The 16,897-nt window shown below is 45.2% G+C and overlaps 1 protein-coding gene across 1 annotated transcript in view; it reads left to right on the forward strand.

Moving 5' to 3' along the window:
• Positions 1–16,897, forward strand: part of Pdp (pyruvate dehydrogenase [acetyl-transferring]-phosphatase 1-like protein, mitochondrial) — a 240,990-nt gene that overhangs the window by 92,898 nt on the left and 131,195 nt on the right. Inside the window, exon 2 of the mRNA XM_067125156.1 lies at positions 16,386–16,569. Within this exon, the coding sequence (XP_066981257.1) occupies positions 16,386–16,569 (184 nt within the window). The remainder of the gene's footprint in view (positions 1–16,385; positions 16,570–16,897) is intronic.

Raw genomic sequence — 16,897 nt, forward strand, 5'->3', positions numbered from 1 at the left:
CTTCTAGTGATTTCAAATAGTGGCGTTTGAAAACTACGGGTGACTTCCACCCTGTATATTATGTAAGATCCTCAAAATTCATATATAATGGAAATAATTAGTGGAGGTGGCCACTGCCCTAATGTCATGTACTTTTTGGAACTGAGTCTGGGTTTGCTTGTTTAATAAAATACAAGATCTGCTGTCTGATGGCTTTCATAGAAATAGTTCCTCCCCCTTCCCTTACAAACAGAGGCCCGAAGTTATCTGTGAGGTCCTGTCTAAATAGGCCTTTAAAGTAAGGACTGGGCATAAAGACAGGTCTTGTGGGAGGGGGATGACCTTCCAGGGAGACCACCTATCTCGAGGATCTTCATTCTTAGCTAGAAACTTAGGGTGAGGAGCTAGCAACACTTCCCCTGATGGAAGGAAATCAATGTGATTGGGTTCTCTAGACAGGGCAGACAGCTTGAAATTCTAGCACCTGAAGCTAAACTAATTAAAAATAAGGTCTTCCTCAATAAATTTATGAAAGAACAATTTTGATTATCCGTTTCTGAAGCTAATTTAAGGACATCATTTAAGAACCAGGAAACCGTGTGTGGGCAGGTTATTGGTCTTAAACGAGCACAGGCTTTAGGGATTGACGAAAAATAAGAATCTGTTAAGTTAATTTTAAACCCATGTAAAAATATCTTTTCAAAGCTGATTTGGCTGTAGTAATAGTACTTGATGCAAGACCTTTCTCAAATAATGACCTAAAAAATGAAATTGCTAAATTTGTGGTCATTACAGTTGCTTCAGATTCTTTTAGGAAGAGTGCTAATTTCTTAACTGCTGAGTCATATTGTCTGAGAGTGGATTCCCTTTTGTCTGATTCTAGGAACAAAGTGTTAATAGGATCAATATTAGCATCTTTCTGAGCTGCAAACTTCATGAAATCCACAAAGCCAGGGCATTCTGAATTCTTGAGAAGCTGACACAGTCTGAGTTTGTACTATTTGTGTCAGTTTTGAGTTGGGAATTTGCAAGCACCAAAGCTTCAGCTCTAGAAGAAGTGGAAACCAGTTGCTCTTCGGCCAGTTGGGAGCCACTAGGGCTATCTGACCTTTGAATGTCCTGAGCTTGTGAAGGACTTTCAGTAACAGGTTTACTGGAGGAAACAGATAGATCCTTTGCCACTTGTTCCAATCTATTGACATTGCATCTGTGGAGTGAGCTAGAGGGTCCAGGTTGGGAGCTACATAACAAGGTAGTTTGTGGTTGCATTCTGTTGCAAAGAGATCTACTTCGAGACCCGGAACTTGACTGCAAATCCAATTGAATGATGTTTTGCCTAAGGACCATTCCGACTCCAGCGGAGTTGTCCTGGATAGGGAATCTGCAATGACATTCTGGACCCCTGCAAGATGGGTAGCAGACAGATGCCACCGGTGTTTGTTTGCTAAGGAGAATATTGCTATCATAACCTGGTTGATCCGACTCGACTTGGAACCTCCTCTGTTTATACAATGTATCACTACTGCGCTGTCCAAGACCAGTCTTATGTGAATCAGATTGTTTGGACGCAACTTCTTCAGGGTTAGAAAGACTGCCATAGCTTCCAGGACATTGATATGGAACTGGCGGAACATGGTGGACCAAGTCCCCTGTACTTTCTTGTGTTGAGAGTATCCTCCCCACCCACTTAGGGAAGCGTCGGTGTGAATTACTAATGCCGGAGGGGGAAATTGAAGAGGTACTGAATTCGATAAGCTCTTGACTGTCGTCCAAGGCCGGAGTCTCTTTTTCAGAATTGGCGGAATCAGGGACACCTTGTCTCTGAACCTGACATTGGCTCGGCTCCGCCATACCCTGTTTATATCCTTCAGTTTGGATTTCAGAAGTAGATCCGTCACTGAAGCAAACTGAAGAGAACTTAAGACTCTTTCTTGGGTATGAAAGGGGAAGCTTTCTTGTTCTTGAGGAACTGCCTGGTTGCCTTGGCTATTTCTCTCCGTTTGGCGGCGGAAGAGATAGTTTGTGTGAACACAGGTCCCACTGGATCCCTAACCATTGAAAGCGACTCTCTGGTACTAGGCAGGATTTCTCCCTGTTTATTTGAAAGCCTAGAGATTCCAGAAAGCCGATTACTATGGCTGTCGCTCTCCGGCATTCGTTGGCGTTGGATGCCCAAACGATCCAATCGTCCAGGTATGCGGCTAGCATGATCCCCTGAGACCAGAGTTGCTGAACTACCGTATCTGCCAGTTTGGTGAAGATTCTGGGGGCTATATTGAGACCGAATGGCATGACTCTGAACGAGTATGCTTGATTTCCCAGTCTGAACCCCAGATAAGGAGAGAACCTTCTCGCAATCGGGACGTGATAGTAAGCGTCTGAAAGATCTATAGAGGTGGTTACGGCTCCACGGGGCAGTAGGGTTCGAACCTGCGAGATTGTAAGCATTCAAAACTTGTCGCATTGAATGTAAGAATTTAGACAAGACAAGTCTAGAATTACTCTCTGTTGACTGGAACCTTTCTTTGGAACACTGAACAGTCTGCCTTGAAATTTCAAGTGTCTCGCTTTCTTTATTGCCCTCTTTTGTAATAGATCTTTCACAAAGTTCTTCAGAGCCTTGGACGGTGATTGATGGAACCTGACTGGGGGTTGAGGACCCTTGCACCAACTCCACCCCAGTCCTTTGGAGACTATGCTCTGGGCTCAGGGACTGAAGTTCCACTGGTCCCGGAAATGATACAACCTCCCGCCTACCTGAGATATCTCACTGGGCGGGAGAAGGTCTGCCTCCTCTGAAGCCTCTGCCTCCTCTTCCTCTGGAGGAGGAGCGAGGTGTTCCCCTACCTCTAAAATATCCTCTGGCCCTAGTTCCCCTTGCATTCTGTATTGATCGAAATGCCCCTTGGCTTTCATATGAAGCATTGAAAGCCGGGGAAGAGACATATGAAGGGGCAGCGAGAGGCTGATGGGCTGGTTGAACCAGCACATACTGAGGTTGAGGTTGAGAATGGGAGGTTGAAGGATGACCAGGAGCGGGAACCTGGACAGCCTGCAAGACAGTCTGAGCCGGAAGCCGTTTGAACTTTTTGAATTTCTTCCTGGACTTAGGGTGGGGTCTGGCAGGCTCAGACTGTTTTCTCTTAAACGACAGACCCCAACGGGAGCGGAGACTTTGATTGGCCCTAGTTGCCTCAGCTAGGACCGCATCAACTTCTTCCTGGGGGAAGAGATTAGCTCCCCAGATGGAACTTTTCATAAGCCTGTTAGGCTCATGGCGGATGGTGGCTGCCGAAAAGATGTGCTTTCGGCAGTTCATCCGGGCCTTGATGAAGTCATACAGGTCCTGCTGAAAACTCGCCAAGAGAGATTTCGTCAGGACCTGGAACAAAGCGTCTTCGTTGTAGACCACCGACGTTGCTTCCGCCAAAGTCAGAGAGTTTAAGGACCTGCTAAGCCTGTCCTTAGTCTCAGCTTCAGCTTTCAGGAGCGACTCCGGGATCTTAGGAAGTTGCTCACTGAACAAGTTAGAAGCGCAGTCAGGGTCAAGTTGAGTCACCGTGAAAGTGGCTGGGGCTCCTTCCCAAAACTCAGAATCTCCGGGAAGACAAGAGAGTGGGATCTGTCTCCCGGAGATGAGGAAGAGGCTTACCCTCCATGCAAGCTTGGCTTGTGAGGGAAGCCACTTTTGAGGTGCAAGGGGTAGGAAGAATCTCTCCCAAAGAGAACATCGTAAACGCACCCTTGGCCGGGGTGAGTTTGGTGTTCTCCGCCTGCCACTCCTTTAGTGTCCTTAGCAGAGACGACTGGGCCTGGTCCCTCGGGAAGATGACAGTCTCCTTGGGGACCTTATCGGACCGAATCCATGCCTCCTCAGTGAGTCTGGCATAACCTGGGTAAGGAGATTCCAGACCAGGAGGAAGAATTCCAGTTCCTCCAACCTCACGGGTGCCTAGGCCCTCGATAGTAAGGGGTACCCTCATGCTGGGGAGCATAAAGGGTCAGGCGCCAAGGGTTCCCCTTATCAAAGGGAGGAAGGCTGGAGGTGTCCGGAACGGAGAAAGATCTGGTGGCCACTCCGCCACGCATGAATCCGGAGATTAAGTTCCCTTGGGACTTAACCTGCTGCGATAGGGAAAGCACGGACGATGACAGCTGACTCGAGAGTTGCGACAGCTTGTCGTCAACTCTCTTGTCGAGCTTCTGCATAAGAAGCTCAGCAAATGCTTCTGCATCAAAGGAAGGAGGGGGAACCTCCTTGCTTTGCTTTGAGTTCATGCTCCTTCCCAGAGGTAGAGGCCTTGCTCGTAGATGGCACGGGCTAGGGAGCCCGTGACGTCTTCGAGGGAACCCCGGAGCGGACTTTCTGGGTCTTCAAGGTCTTTTTCTTAATAGACTTAACCTTAGGGACGGTAGACCTTGCACCGTCCATAAGGCAAGAGGATTTCACAAATCCCCTGAAAGAAGAAGCAGAAGAAGAAGGAGAGCTAAACAGATATTCACCTGCCTCACTTACCCCCTTACCTGCTTGGAGATCCAGGTCCATGTTCATGGGTTCCAGGTTCAAATTAAGGGCCGCAACATCTTCAGTGACCTCTCCGCATGCGGCCACGTCTTCCTGGGAGGGCTGATTCATTTCCCGGATCCCAGCGATCAAAGGGGCGGCTACCTCATCAGCAACTGACGCTGAGATCCAGGCGCCCGGGAAGAGAACGCTGCAAATGTCCTTGGAAAGGACGTAGGGTTTCCCTGCCCCGACGTTCCTCCCGAAGCCGCTGACCCAGGTCTTGAGGGTCAGAAGCGAAGAGTCACGAGAGCTGCGGTCAATCTGAAAGAAGGAGAATGTCAGGTGACCAAATCTCCTAAAAAAGGAGAATATCTTCCAATTATCCATAAGAGACGAAACTCAAAGAAAAGCATGAATCGGAATGGAAATAACTAACTTACCGACTCATCCAGAACCCGCTCATAGAGAGCGTAGCACACCTCACAGCCATCAGGGTGCCAGACGACCAGGTCCCCTACGTGAACGGCGCACCCGGAGTGGGACCTGCAAACTTCATGTCCGCTTGCCTGCTGCAGGACTGTCGTGCATCCCTGCTCCTGACAACGCACCATCTGTAGGTGGACGGGTATATGAGTATGCTGAAAAGGCCACCGGAGTAGGGTGCCGGAGCAGTGTCTTAGGATAATAGATAATTAGACCAGATAGACCCCACCGGAGCATACCGGAACGATAAGAGGTCTACTAGATCATGCAAGATCAAAAACAACATAAAGGGACCGCCGGAGTTAATCCGGAGCAACAGGAAGGTCCCGATAAAGACATGTAAAAATAAAAAATATATATATGCTAGTGAAAGGTCAACTATAAGTAAGAGTTGGGTGTTTCTGCTTGGAGCCGGGGGAGTCCTGTTACTCTAATACAGTGACAGCGGAGGAGGTGTGGTGAGCACCGACTGACCATACACCATACCCACCGGAGTGGTAAGCAACGAGAACGCCTGACTACCTAGCGGAAAATGCAAATTAGCTAGTCGGCGGAGGGTAGATACTAGGGAACGGTACGAGTTCTAAATGAATAGAACGAAGGGTAAACGTCAATGGCGTGTGAAAATAAGACAGAAGACAGTCAGGTGGGAAACTCTAACTGGTTACATGTACACAATTTTTTCCTGAGGTGACGGTCTGGGAGAACGACACCCTGGCTGGAGAAAAACAATGCACTGACGCTAGAGGAAGGGGGGAGAGTTGGGACAGGCCAGGAGAGGGGGACCAGTAGCGGCGACCAGGGGGTGAGTGAGCACTCCCCGGGTGCCATGAGGTCCACCTTTCTCTCTCTCGACTGGTCGAACATGTACAAACGATTAATGAGAGAGGAGAGAATGGGGGACCCTCAAAGGCCAAATGAGCAAGGAAAGGTAAAAGGAATGGTGAACAGGAGTGTGGGGGCACCCCCGGTCACCAAACAAGTCCTCGACAGGGTGCCGACCGGGTAAGGTCGGAAACCTAGTACTGAGAGGACAAAAACCAATCCATGCAGAGGAAGGGGATGTAGGCTAGAGCGTAAGGATCAGGGTAAAAAGCTCTCAAGCCTTGGTAAGTTAACAAAGTACATGAAAGCGAACCAAGGGGAAGAGAGCAGGAGGAAGGAAAAGGAGGTAGGAGAGGGGATATACATGAAGTTGGAAAGCTAACCGAAGGTGCGGTTCGGACAAAGGGTAGGCTACGAAGATACCCTCGCTATTCCAGCTTAACCTTACTAGGACTCAATAGTCCAAACGGAAAGGCCGAAACAGGGAGAGGGAGATAACGCAGACCAAACACCTCTACCCAAAACACAAACTGAAGGGAAGCACCAACCATGAAACCCTCCTACACACCTAAACTTCTCTTCCGAGGAAGGGAACAGAACGCCATAGCCTAACTCCTAGGCTAACCTAACACAGCCGGCTGGCTGAAGGAGGTAGCCCAGGGGGGAGAAGGTATCTACCAGACTAGCCTAAAAAGTTAACCTAACCTAGGCATAAATAAAATAATTCAAATAATTCAAATAATCATAAGACACATGTAGAAGGGAGGACCAAACCCAACGCGATAAGAGCGAGGAGGGAAAATGGCCGACCTTCAAAATTTAAAACAAAGGACATAATCCGTAAATATCAAAAGCATCCGTGCGCTAGGCCTAAAATAAACCTAATAAGCATAACTGTACCATCTCAAATAATATACCCAAATGCTGGAGGAAGTGAGGGTCCAAAATACAACACATATAAGACTTGATAAAGAACGGATAGGCCGAGGGGAAACTCGTAGCCTAAACGAAAAGGACCCGTACTTCCCAGAGAAGGGTAACACAAAAATAAATAATAATGCCAAAATGAATATAGGGTAAGCATAAGGCACAAAACATAAGAAAATGAAGGGGAAAACAAGCCCCAACATAAAAAATCACGCACCAGACTGAAGGTCACATGAGGCGGGAGGAAGGTGGACGAGAATGTGCGTTATAAATCCCCTAATTATTAAATTAGAGGGAAATAAGGAGCCTCAACTGCCTAAAATAAAATAAAGAGATGGTACTCAACTTAGGTGAAGAAGAATCCTGAGACGAAGCCATAATCTCGGAAAAAAGAGGCACAAAATAGCGCACAAGCAAAAGGCTACCAAAAGCAAAACGTGCTAAAAATGGAATGTAGGTGGTGCTGGTTTGTTTACAGTCCGCGAGCGGTGCGGGGGTTTGTATCGGCACCTCACTCGGTGGGACTTTTGACATTGGGAATGTTTACAGGGCGGAGGCCTGTGATTGTGACAATCTCACCCTTTCTCATACACGACTCCATTTCATGGAGCTCGCACTGGGGGTAGTAACTCCAGCTTGGCATTTAGCTTTTCTCTGGTATATTTAGCAATAGATTTACCGAGAAATAAGTGATGAATGGTTATTTCACCGGCTGACACAGGTTAATAATAATAATACTTTAAGAGAGAGAGAGAAAAGAAGGGGTTGCATTTTGTTTTCAAAGGGTATTTATGCAGTATATTTTGATAATAATAAAGGGATTTTGACAAAGGAAAAATCTATTTCTGGGTGAAGACCTGTGTCGCTCAGTGAAATGTCCTTATATAGCACACATTTCTAGGTATAAATATTGCTAGATATACCAGAGAAAAAGCTATACAGCTAATAGGATGCCAGAGTTATTACCTCTGGGTCGATACATCCTTATAGGATGTCGGTATGTCATCTAGGAGCGAGTGGAAGCCATTACCACAGATGCTTAACCCAATAGATTCCTCCTCTCCAAAACCCCTCTACCTAAGAGGTGCCGATACAACGGTCCTTCACCACTTGCTACTACTAATTCTACCCATAATGCCCCATCCCGAAATAGCACCCAAGCTTTTTGGCTAGCCTAGGATGGGAAATATAGAGAGGGGAGGGTTCACTGAGCGACACAGGTCTTCACCCAGAAATAGATTTTTCCTTTGTCAAAATCCCTTTTCTGGGATCGACCTGTGTCGCTGAGTGAAATAGTAGCAGAGAATTGACCAAAAAAGCTTGTAAACATAAAAAGGATTAATTGTCAAAATATAAATTTTACTAAGGAGAAATAAAATTAATTTTGAATATGCTTTTTACTTATCCAAATTAGAATAGAAAAATATAAATATGTACAAAATAAGTTTTAACTATCCTAATCAATACAAAAACAATGTAGTTACAAAAATAAGTTTAACAGTTAAACTAGAAACCATCACCTAAAATTAACAAGATTTGGTGAAAAAAATTTTTCAACAAGGATGGTAAAAACAAAGACAGGAGTGGATTGTGAAGCAACCCAAACCCAGTCAACAAGGTAGAAAGGATGGGAATACAAGCGAGGCAGGTAGGTGAGAGGTATACCAATTGGTAGGGCAAGCAAAATACAAATATAATTACAATTACACATTACAAAATTACAAAATACAAAAATAATATAATATTAGGTTGACTCTGGGGAAACAGTGTTCCCTGCAGCGACAGCAGAAAATTTCAAAGCCTCCAAGGATTTAAGGTAGTGACGTTTAAAGACTCTAGGGGATTTCCAGCCTGTATATTTCTTAATTTCATCAAAATTCATATGTTGGAAGTAATTAACTGAGGTGGCTACAGCCCAGATATCATGGACCTGGGGGATTGAATCTGGGTTGGCTTGTTTAATAAAATAAAGTATTTGTTGTCTAATACCATTCAAGGAGATGGTTCCACCATTCTCTCTAACAAAAAGTGGACCTGAAGACCTCTGAGAGGTCCTTTCAAGGTAGGCTTTTAATGTAACCACTGGACATAAGGAAGGATCCTCTAAAGAGGTATAATCTTCCAGGAGACCACCTAATTAGAGGGTCTTCATTCTTGGCTAAAAACATTTGATCCGGAGAGAGTAGAACCTCTCCTGATGGGAGGAAATCCACATGATTCGACTCTCTAGAAAGGGCTGAAAGTTCAGAGATTCTAGCTCCTGAAGCCAGGCTAATTAAAAACAGAGTTTTTCTAAGAAGAGTCGAATAAGAGCAAGATTCATTTTTTGTGTCTGAGGCTAATTTTAAAACGTCATTTAAAAACCAAGAAACCGTCTTAGGACGGGTTGTTGGTCTAAGACGAGCACAAGCTTTAGGAATAGATGAAAAATATGAATCCGTTAGGTCAATGTTAAATTCCCACTGGAATACTTTCTTTAAGGCAGATTTAGTTGTAGTAATGGTACTAGCTGCCAGACCTTTGTCAAAAAGGGCCTTAAGAAATGAGATCATGAGATTTGTAGTCATAGTATGAACGTCTGCTTCTTTCAGGAAGTTAGCAAATTTTCTTACTGCCGAATCATACTGACGAAGAGTAGATTCTCTCTTATCTGATTCCAAAAACATTGTGTTCAGAGGATCAACATTAGCATTTTTCTGAGCCATAAACTTCATGAAATCCATAAAGTTAGGGCATTCAGCATTCCTGAGGAAGCTGACACAGTCTGAGTTTGCACTACTTGGGTTAATATTGGATGAGGAATTTGCAAGGCTCTGAGTTTCAGCTCTAACAGAAGGGGAAACCAGTTGCTCTTCGGCCAGTTGGGGGCTACTAAGGCTATTCGACCTTTGAATGACCTGAGTTTGTGTAGAACTTTCCACAGAAGATTTACTGGAGGAAATAGGTAGACTTTCTGCCATTTGTTCCAGTCTATTGACATTGCGTCTGTAGCGTAAGCCCGAGGGTCCAGGTTTGGAACTATATAACATGGGAGTTTGTGATTCGATTCCGTGGCAAACAGGTCCACCTGGAGCCCCGGAATCTGTTGGCAAATCCAATTGAAGGATTTCTTGTCTAGAGACCATTCTGATTCCAGAGGAGTCGTTCTTGACAGAGAATCTGCAATCACGTTCCTTACTCCTGACAGATGTGTGGCTGACAAGTGCCAATGATTTTTCATTGCTAATGAAAAGATTGCTATCATTATGTGATTTATGTGGCTTGTCTTGGAACCTCCCCTGTTCAGACAATGAACTATCACTGCACTGTCCAGAACTAATCTGACATGTATGTTCCTGGCCGGACGTAAGCGTTTCAGAGTCAAGAAAACTGCCATTGCTTCCAGAATGTTTATGTGGAAGTGACGAAAGGGATTCGACCAGGTTCTTTGAACTTTCTTGTATTGCGAGTAACCCCCCCAATCGGTAAGAGATGCGTCCGTGTGGATGATCAGGGCTGGAGGGGGAAATTGTAAAGGAATGATTTGGAAAGACTTTTGGCCGTTGTCCAGGGGCGAAGTCTTTTCTTTAAGATTGGAGGTATGAGGGAGACTTTGTCCCTGAATTTGCAATTGGCTCGTCTCCGCCACACTCAATTTATGTCCTTCAGTTTTGCTTTGAGGAGAAGGTCTGTTACTGACGCAAACTGAAGGGAATCCAGGATTCTTTCTTGAGTGCGACGAGAGGCTCGTTTGCACTTGTTGCTGGCTAGCTCTTTGCATTTTGCTGGGGAATCGAAAGTTTGTGGATGCTTGTGGATGCCCAGCCACTGAAATTTGGCTGCTGGGGTCAGGCGAGATTTCTTTGCATTTATTGCTAAGTATATCTTAGTTTAACTGACCACTGAGCTGGTTAACAGCTCTCCTAGGGCTTAAAGGATTAGACCGTGGCTACTGGTTACCTGCAGCCATTGAAATTTGAACCACATTATGACGAGAAATGAATTTCTATCACCAGAAATAAATTCCTCTAATTCTTCATTACGGCTTAGAGTCGAACGCTGGACCAACAGCATGCCAGTCGAAAGCTCTACCATCCCTCCAAAGAAGAACTATATGAAAATCTAGATACTCTAGGAACTGAATGACTATCTTGGTCGACTTCCGACATTCGGAGTCGCTGGAGGCCCAGATTAGCCAATCGTCTAGATAAGCCACGAGTTTGATACCTTGAGATCTCAGTTCCTGTACCACGGCTTCTCCCAGTTTGGTGAAGATCCTGGGTGCTATGTTGAGCCCGAAGGGCATTACCCTGAACGAGTAAGCCTGTCTGCCCAGTCTGAACCCTAGATAAGGGGAGAAGTTTCTTGCTATTGGCACATGATAATAAGCGTCTGTAAGATCTATAGAGGTGGTGACGGCCCCACAGGGAAGTAAGGTCCGCACCTGAGAGACGGTCAACATACGGAACCTGTCGCATTGAATGTAAGAATTTAGAGTTGATAGGTCTAAAATCACTCTTCTCTTGTCTGAGTCTTTCTTTGGCACGCTGAACAAGCGTCCTTGAAATTTTAGATGCCTGACTTTCTTTATTGCCTTCTTTAAAAGAAGGCCTTTTGCATAGTCTAACAGATCCGGTGTTGGAGTCTGATAGAACCTGACTAGTGGAGGAGGTCCCCCTACCCAGCTCCACCCTAGGCCCTTTGAAATAATACTGTGGGCCCATGGACTGAATGTCCAATGGTCCCTGAAGAGGCGCAATCTCCCACCTACCTGAGGGAGGCTCATTTAGTGGGGGCTTATTATCCCTGCCTCCTCTTGAGCCTCTGCCTCTAGATTGGAGTCTGGAACCGGGCCTGGACCTAAAACTTCCTCTACCTCTATTGCCCCTGAATTGGCGGTAGCTTTGAAAGGACTGCGATTCATAGGTAGGGTTGAAGGCCGGGGAGGAGACATAAGTTGCTGAACCAGCAGGATGGTGGGCTGGTTGGTTCAGTAAAACATATTGAGGATGTCCCTTGGAGGTGGAAGGCTGAGCAATTTGGCTTACCGGAACTGCCTGAACAATTGTCTGGGTCTGGGGTGCCTTGTAAGGGTGGAACCTCCTAGTTCTCTTCCTGTCTTTAGGTTGGGGCCCTGAAAATTCTGAAGACTTCCTCTTGAAAGGAAGTCCCCAACGAATCCTGAGATTTTGATTGGCCCTTGAGGCCTCACTAATCACCGAGTTCACCATGTCCTCGAGAAAGAGGTTGGTCCCCCAGACAGAGGATTTTATAAGTTTGTTCGGTTCATGACGGATGGTAGCGTCAGCCAGAACAAATTTTCGGCAGTTCCTTCTTGCCACTATAAAGTCAAATAAATCACTCTGGAATGAGGCCAGAAGTGATTTAGTTAGGATCCTGAACAGAGGTTCGTCCTTATATACTGCAGATGTCAACTCCGCCGAGGTGACGGAGTTGATGGACCTGCTGAGACGGCACCTAGCCTCATACTCAGCTTTGATCAGAGACTCCGAAATCCTGGGCAACTGTTCGCTAAAGAGATTCGAAGCGCACTCCGGATCTAGCTTACTCACAGTGAAGGTTTCGGGCCCCAGCCCAGCATTCTAAGTCTGCTGGAAAGAGAAGAGAGGTAGGTCCGTCTCACACGAAGCTGTGGCATCTCCTCTGTTCCGGCCTGAAGGGTTAACTCCGCTACTTTAGAGGTGCAAGGAGTTGGGACATCCTCATTAACAGTAAACATTGTGAAACGGCCTTTATGAGGGGTCAATTTAGTGTTCATACACTCCCAGTCAGATAGGATCCTAACCCATGCCGACTGCGCTTGGTCCCTAGGAAAGATCACCGTCTCCTTGGGAACCTTATCTTCCCTTACCAGGGCTTCCTCGGAAAGACGAGCATACCCCGGGAAGGGAAAAACAAGGTCCGCCGGGAAGAACTCGTAATTTTCCACGGGGCGGGTGCCACAGCCTTCAATGGTTAATTTACCATTAGCGAAGGGGGCATTGAAAGCGAGACGCCAAGGGTTACAGTCCTCATAAGCTGGGAGCTTAGAGGCGTCTGGAATAGCATAATTCCGTTGCTGTACCGGACCTGAACTAACCAGTCCGGCAAGCGACTCCTCTTGCGTCTTCAGTCTCTCCGCCAAGGATTGAACAAACTTCCTGATGACTCAAACTCAAGGCAAGATCGCGAGACATTGCCTCGAACTGAGAAGTGACCTGCTCAGAGAGCATTTTCATCATTGACTCTGCGAAGGCTTTAGGGTCAAAGTCAGGTTTTTAGACCTGCTTGACTTTGCTCTCGACCCCTTAGAAGGGGGAGTAGCCTTTGGGAGGAAGTCGAAGGTTTGGGAGCCAATGACACCTTGGCGGAGCTTGGTACAGATGGAGTTTTCGGGGGTTTCGACAATTTGGGTAAAGTCTTCGTCTTCATCGAGGACTTCACCTTGGGGATCACCGACCCCGAACGGGCCCCCAAAGTGGAGACCTTAGAGAATCCTTGAAAGGATGAAGATGAAGATGCAGGTGAGCTAAGAGACAATGGATTAATGGATTTACCTGCCTCACTTACATCCCTACCTTCCTCCTCTGGGTCGATGGCCATCGGCTCGATGTCCAGATTGATGTTGGCCACTTCTCGGCCACTTCACCGCACAGCTCTTGATCTTCGGTGAGATCTGAGTCTCAGTCTAATCTTGTTGATCAGGGGCTCTGCCACTTCAGGGGCTACAGCTGCAGAGGCCCTAGCATTAGGGTAGAGGATATTACAAATGTCCTCTGCCAGCACATAGGGTGCCCCTGACCAACGTTGCGACCGGACTACGCCAACCCAGATCTTCAAGGTCGCCAGAGACGAAAACTTGATGGGACTGAGGACCTGTAATCAAATACAATGTCAATAAAAGGAATTGACAAGGATGCTATCTTTTTATCAAGAATACTTAGAGTTGCTTGAAACAATCGAGCGTGAAATACAATAAAGGTTAACGTGCGAATCATCAATCACATCAGAGTAAAGAGCGTAGCACACATCGCAGCCATCTGGGTGCCAGGCGAGATGATCATCGACCTCGACTGCACAGCCAGCATGCGACCTGCATGCTACGTGGCCACAGGGTTGTTGTAGGTAGGCATTACAGCCTGGCTCCTGGCAATGCACCACCTATAAGAAGAATTGATACATGAGTATATAAAATAAAGAATGAACAGCTAAACTAGTAATACTTAAAGTTATAATATTCAAGTTGAGAACTGGGGTTCAAACTCTCCAATGAGATCTAAAACAGGTGGGCCAAACCTGAAGCAGATCACGCCGAAAGCAATTCCGATGACACCGGAGCGTCATGAAAATTAACCACACACACAGAAATCAACAACCAGAGAGGGTAGTCGCGGAGCGAAGGTTCGGGATGATTCACTGAACACCGAACAGAAACTACAGTAATAATAACAGTAATATAAACAATATTCATTCCGGCTCCTCTACAATTCCGCGTAAACAAAGCAACAACGCTCAAGCTATAGTCCTTACTAGGAACTAAAACGAAACGATAGCTGCCGGAACGAAGTCCGGATGACGGAACGGTAGAGAAGCAGGAGCAGAAATAAAAATACAATTACTATTAACAATATTCATCCCAGCTCCTCTACAATTCCGCCGTAAACAAAAGGCAACGACGCTCAAGCTATAGTTCCAACTAGGAGCTAAAGCGAGCTAACGATAGCCGCCGGAACAAGTCCGGATGGCGGAACGGCGGAGAAGCGGGAGCTAAAAATATGGCGACAGCAACAGGTCAGGTGCCTAGGCACCTTCCACGAAGTGTCATCTCAACCGAAGGGGCAAATGAGCTTTGCTCTAAAATGCCCCAAAGGGAGAGCCAAGATAATAATGTCTGATATAATGGGGGTGAGATAAACATAATAAGGTGAAAAGATAACCATAATATCTATGGCCTAGCCTAACCTTCCGAGGTCAACGCCTGGACAGTTAGGCTAGGACACGCCAAAATGACGAACGAGAAAGAGCGCTAGCACCAAACCGCACCTTCCGAGATTTGAAGAATCAAACTGGTCAGGGAGGAAGGGCCTGCACCCAAACCTGAATGAAGGCCACCCAAGAAAACCTTACCTACTTAGGCCTATAGGCCAAAGAAGGAAGAAAGACTGGGGCCAGCTTAGCCTACCTTCCGAGAATCGGCTGAGCCAAACTGGTCAGGTAGGCTAAATAAAACACCACCCAAATCAGACTCAAGAATACTGATACATAATCAAATGAAATGGTATAAAAACAACATTTAACAAATGCACCTACATAAAGCATATAAAGGAAAGCTTAGGCTAGGCCTCACTTTCAACTATCTAAAATATAATAATAGCCGATCGCGTCAGATCGAGCGAAAATTGAAACTATCATTAAAAAGAATCATAATAAATTGATCTTCAAACGTCTAAAACGAAAGAAGATATTAACGTGATAATGCTGGGGACAGCCGCCACGAACGAACACGAAATGGCGGCCCCGAGCCGATCAGGCACAAATAACAAACGGGACTTAAATAACCCGATCGAGTCCCAAAACAATCAAAATTGAATACTCAACTTGGAAGAAGATGTGCCTTGATCGATGGAAGCCATCATGGAGGTACAAAATGAACCAAAAAGGGAAAAAGATGCAGAATAACACCACGAAAAAACAACGAGTGTTGTTGACAAAGCGTGCTATTTCGGGATGGGGCATTATGGGTAGAATTAGTAGTAGCAAGTGGTGAAGGACCGTTGTATCGGCACCTCTTAGGTAGAGGGGTTTTGGAGAGGAGGAATCTATTGGGTTAAGCATCTGTGGTAGTGGCTTCCACTCACTCCTAGATGACATACCGACATCCTATAAGGATGTATCGACCCAGAGGTAATAACTCTGGCATCCTATTAGCTGTATAGCTTTTTCTCTGGTATATCTAGCAATATTTATACCTAGAAATGTGTGCTATATAAGGACATTTCACTCAGCGACACAGGTCTTCACCCAGAAATACTTTAAGATAGAGAGAGAGAGAGAGAGAGAAAAGAAGGGGTTGCATTTTGTTTTCAAAGGGTATTTATGCAGTATATTTTAATAATAATAATAATAATACTTTAAGATAGAGAGAGAGAGAGAGAGAGAGAAAAGAAGGGGTTGCATTTTGTTTTTAAAGGGTATTATTTTATGCAGTATAATTTGTTGCAAATAGTGTGTGGGGAAAAAGATAGATAATTACCTTTTGCTAGAGTTTACAGTTTGAAGTGTGATGGATGTTGTTGTTAAGCATATTGAATGTTTGCAATTATGTTATGTGGTATGGACAAGGTTAGGTGAGGAAGGGTATGTAGTTGCGCTTGAACAACCCTAGATTTTTGTACTGAACCCTATCCGGATTTTGCCATTATCTGACGGATCTTTGCCTCTATTAATCTGGATAATTGAAGGAGTACTGTACTTGGTCCCCCTTTTGTACTGAATGGTAGGCTTTAGCATTCTAGTAAGGCAGTGGCTTGTATATTCAAGACAGGAATTTTTTTATGTTCACATTTTAAATATTTTAAATTTATTTCAGCTAAAATAATCATATCTACCCATACTTTTGGGATAGGCAGAAGGAGCCTTAAAGTATTATTATATACTCAATTTTAAAGCAAAGTCTTCTAAACAGGTCTCTCAGGTTCTTCGGCAAAATGAAACTGTTATTAAAATAAGTGGTGGAGAGGAGGTGAATTGGTCATCAGATGAAGGTTCTACAAGTTCATATTCAGTTGTAGCAGTTGATTCAAATCAGCTGGCCTCTAATTCTCCAATTGAAGATAAACTTTCAGCTGCACGTTGTCTCCACACTACAGGTAACCAAACATATTCTAAATTTTGTACCTATTTGGTCTACAGGTATATTGGTTAGTGTTGTGGTATGCCACTCAGATGTCGCGGGTTCATGTATCGCCCTTATCCTCACTATTTCTTAGTCTGTATCTAATCTTCCTAACTAATAAATTACCATCTAACTCAAGACCTGCAAAAGGCAACTTACAACCCTTACTAACTAATTTCCCTGTAAGAAACACTTTTGTGTCTGTCAAAATCTCATCCTCATCCTGTTTAGATTCTATTAAACTAGTATCCCAGTTTATGCAATCTCCAGATACATAACATACATGAGTTCCATCTGCATCA

Source organism: Macrobrachium rosenbergii, chromosome 23 (genome assembly GCF_040412425.1).
Source record: "Macrobrachium rosenbergii isolate ZJJX-2024 chromosome 23, ASM4041242v1, whole genome shotgun sequence".
NCBI lineage: Eukaryota > Metazoa > Arthropoda > Malacostraca > Decapoda > Palaemonidae > Macrobrachium > Macrobrachium rosenbergii.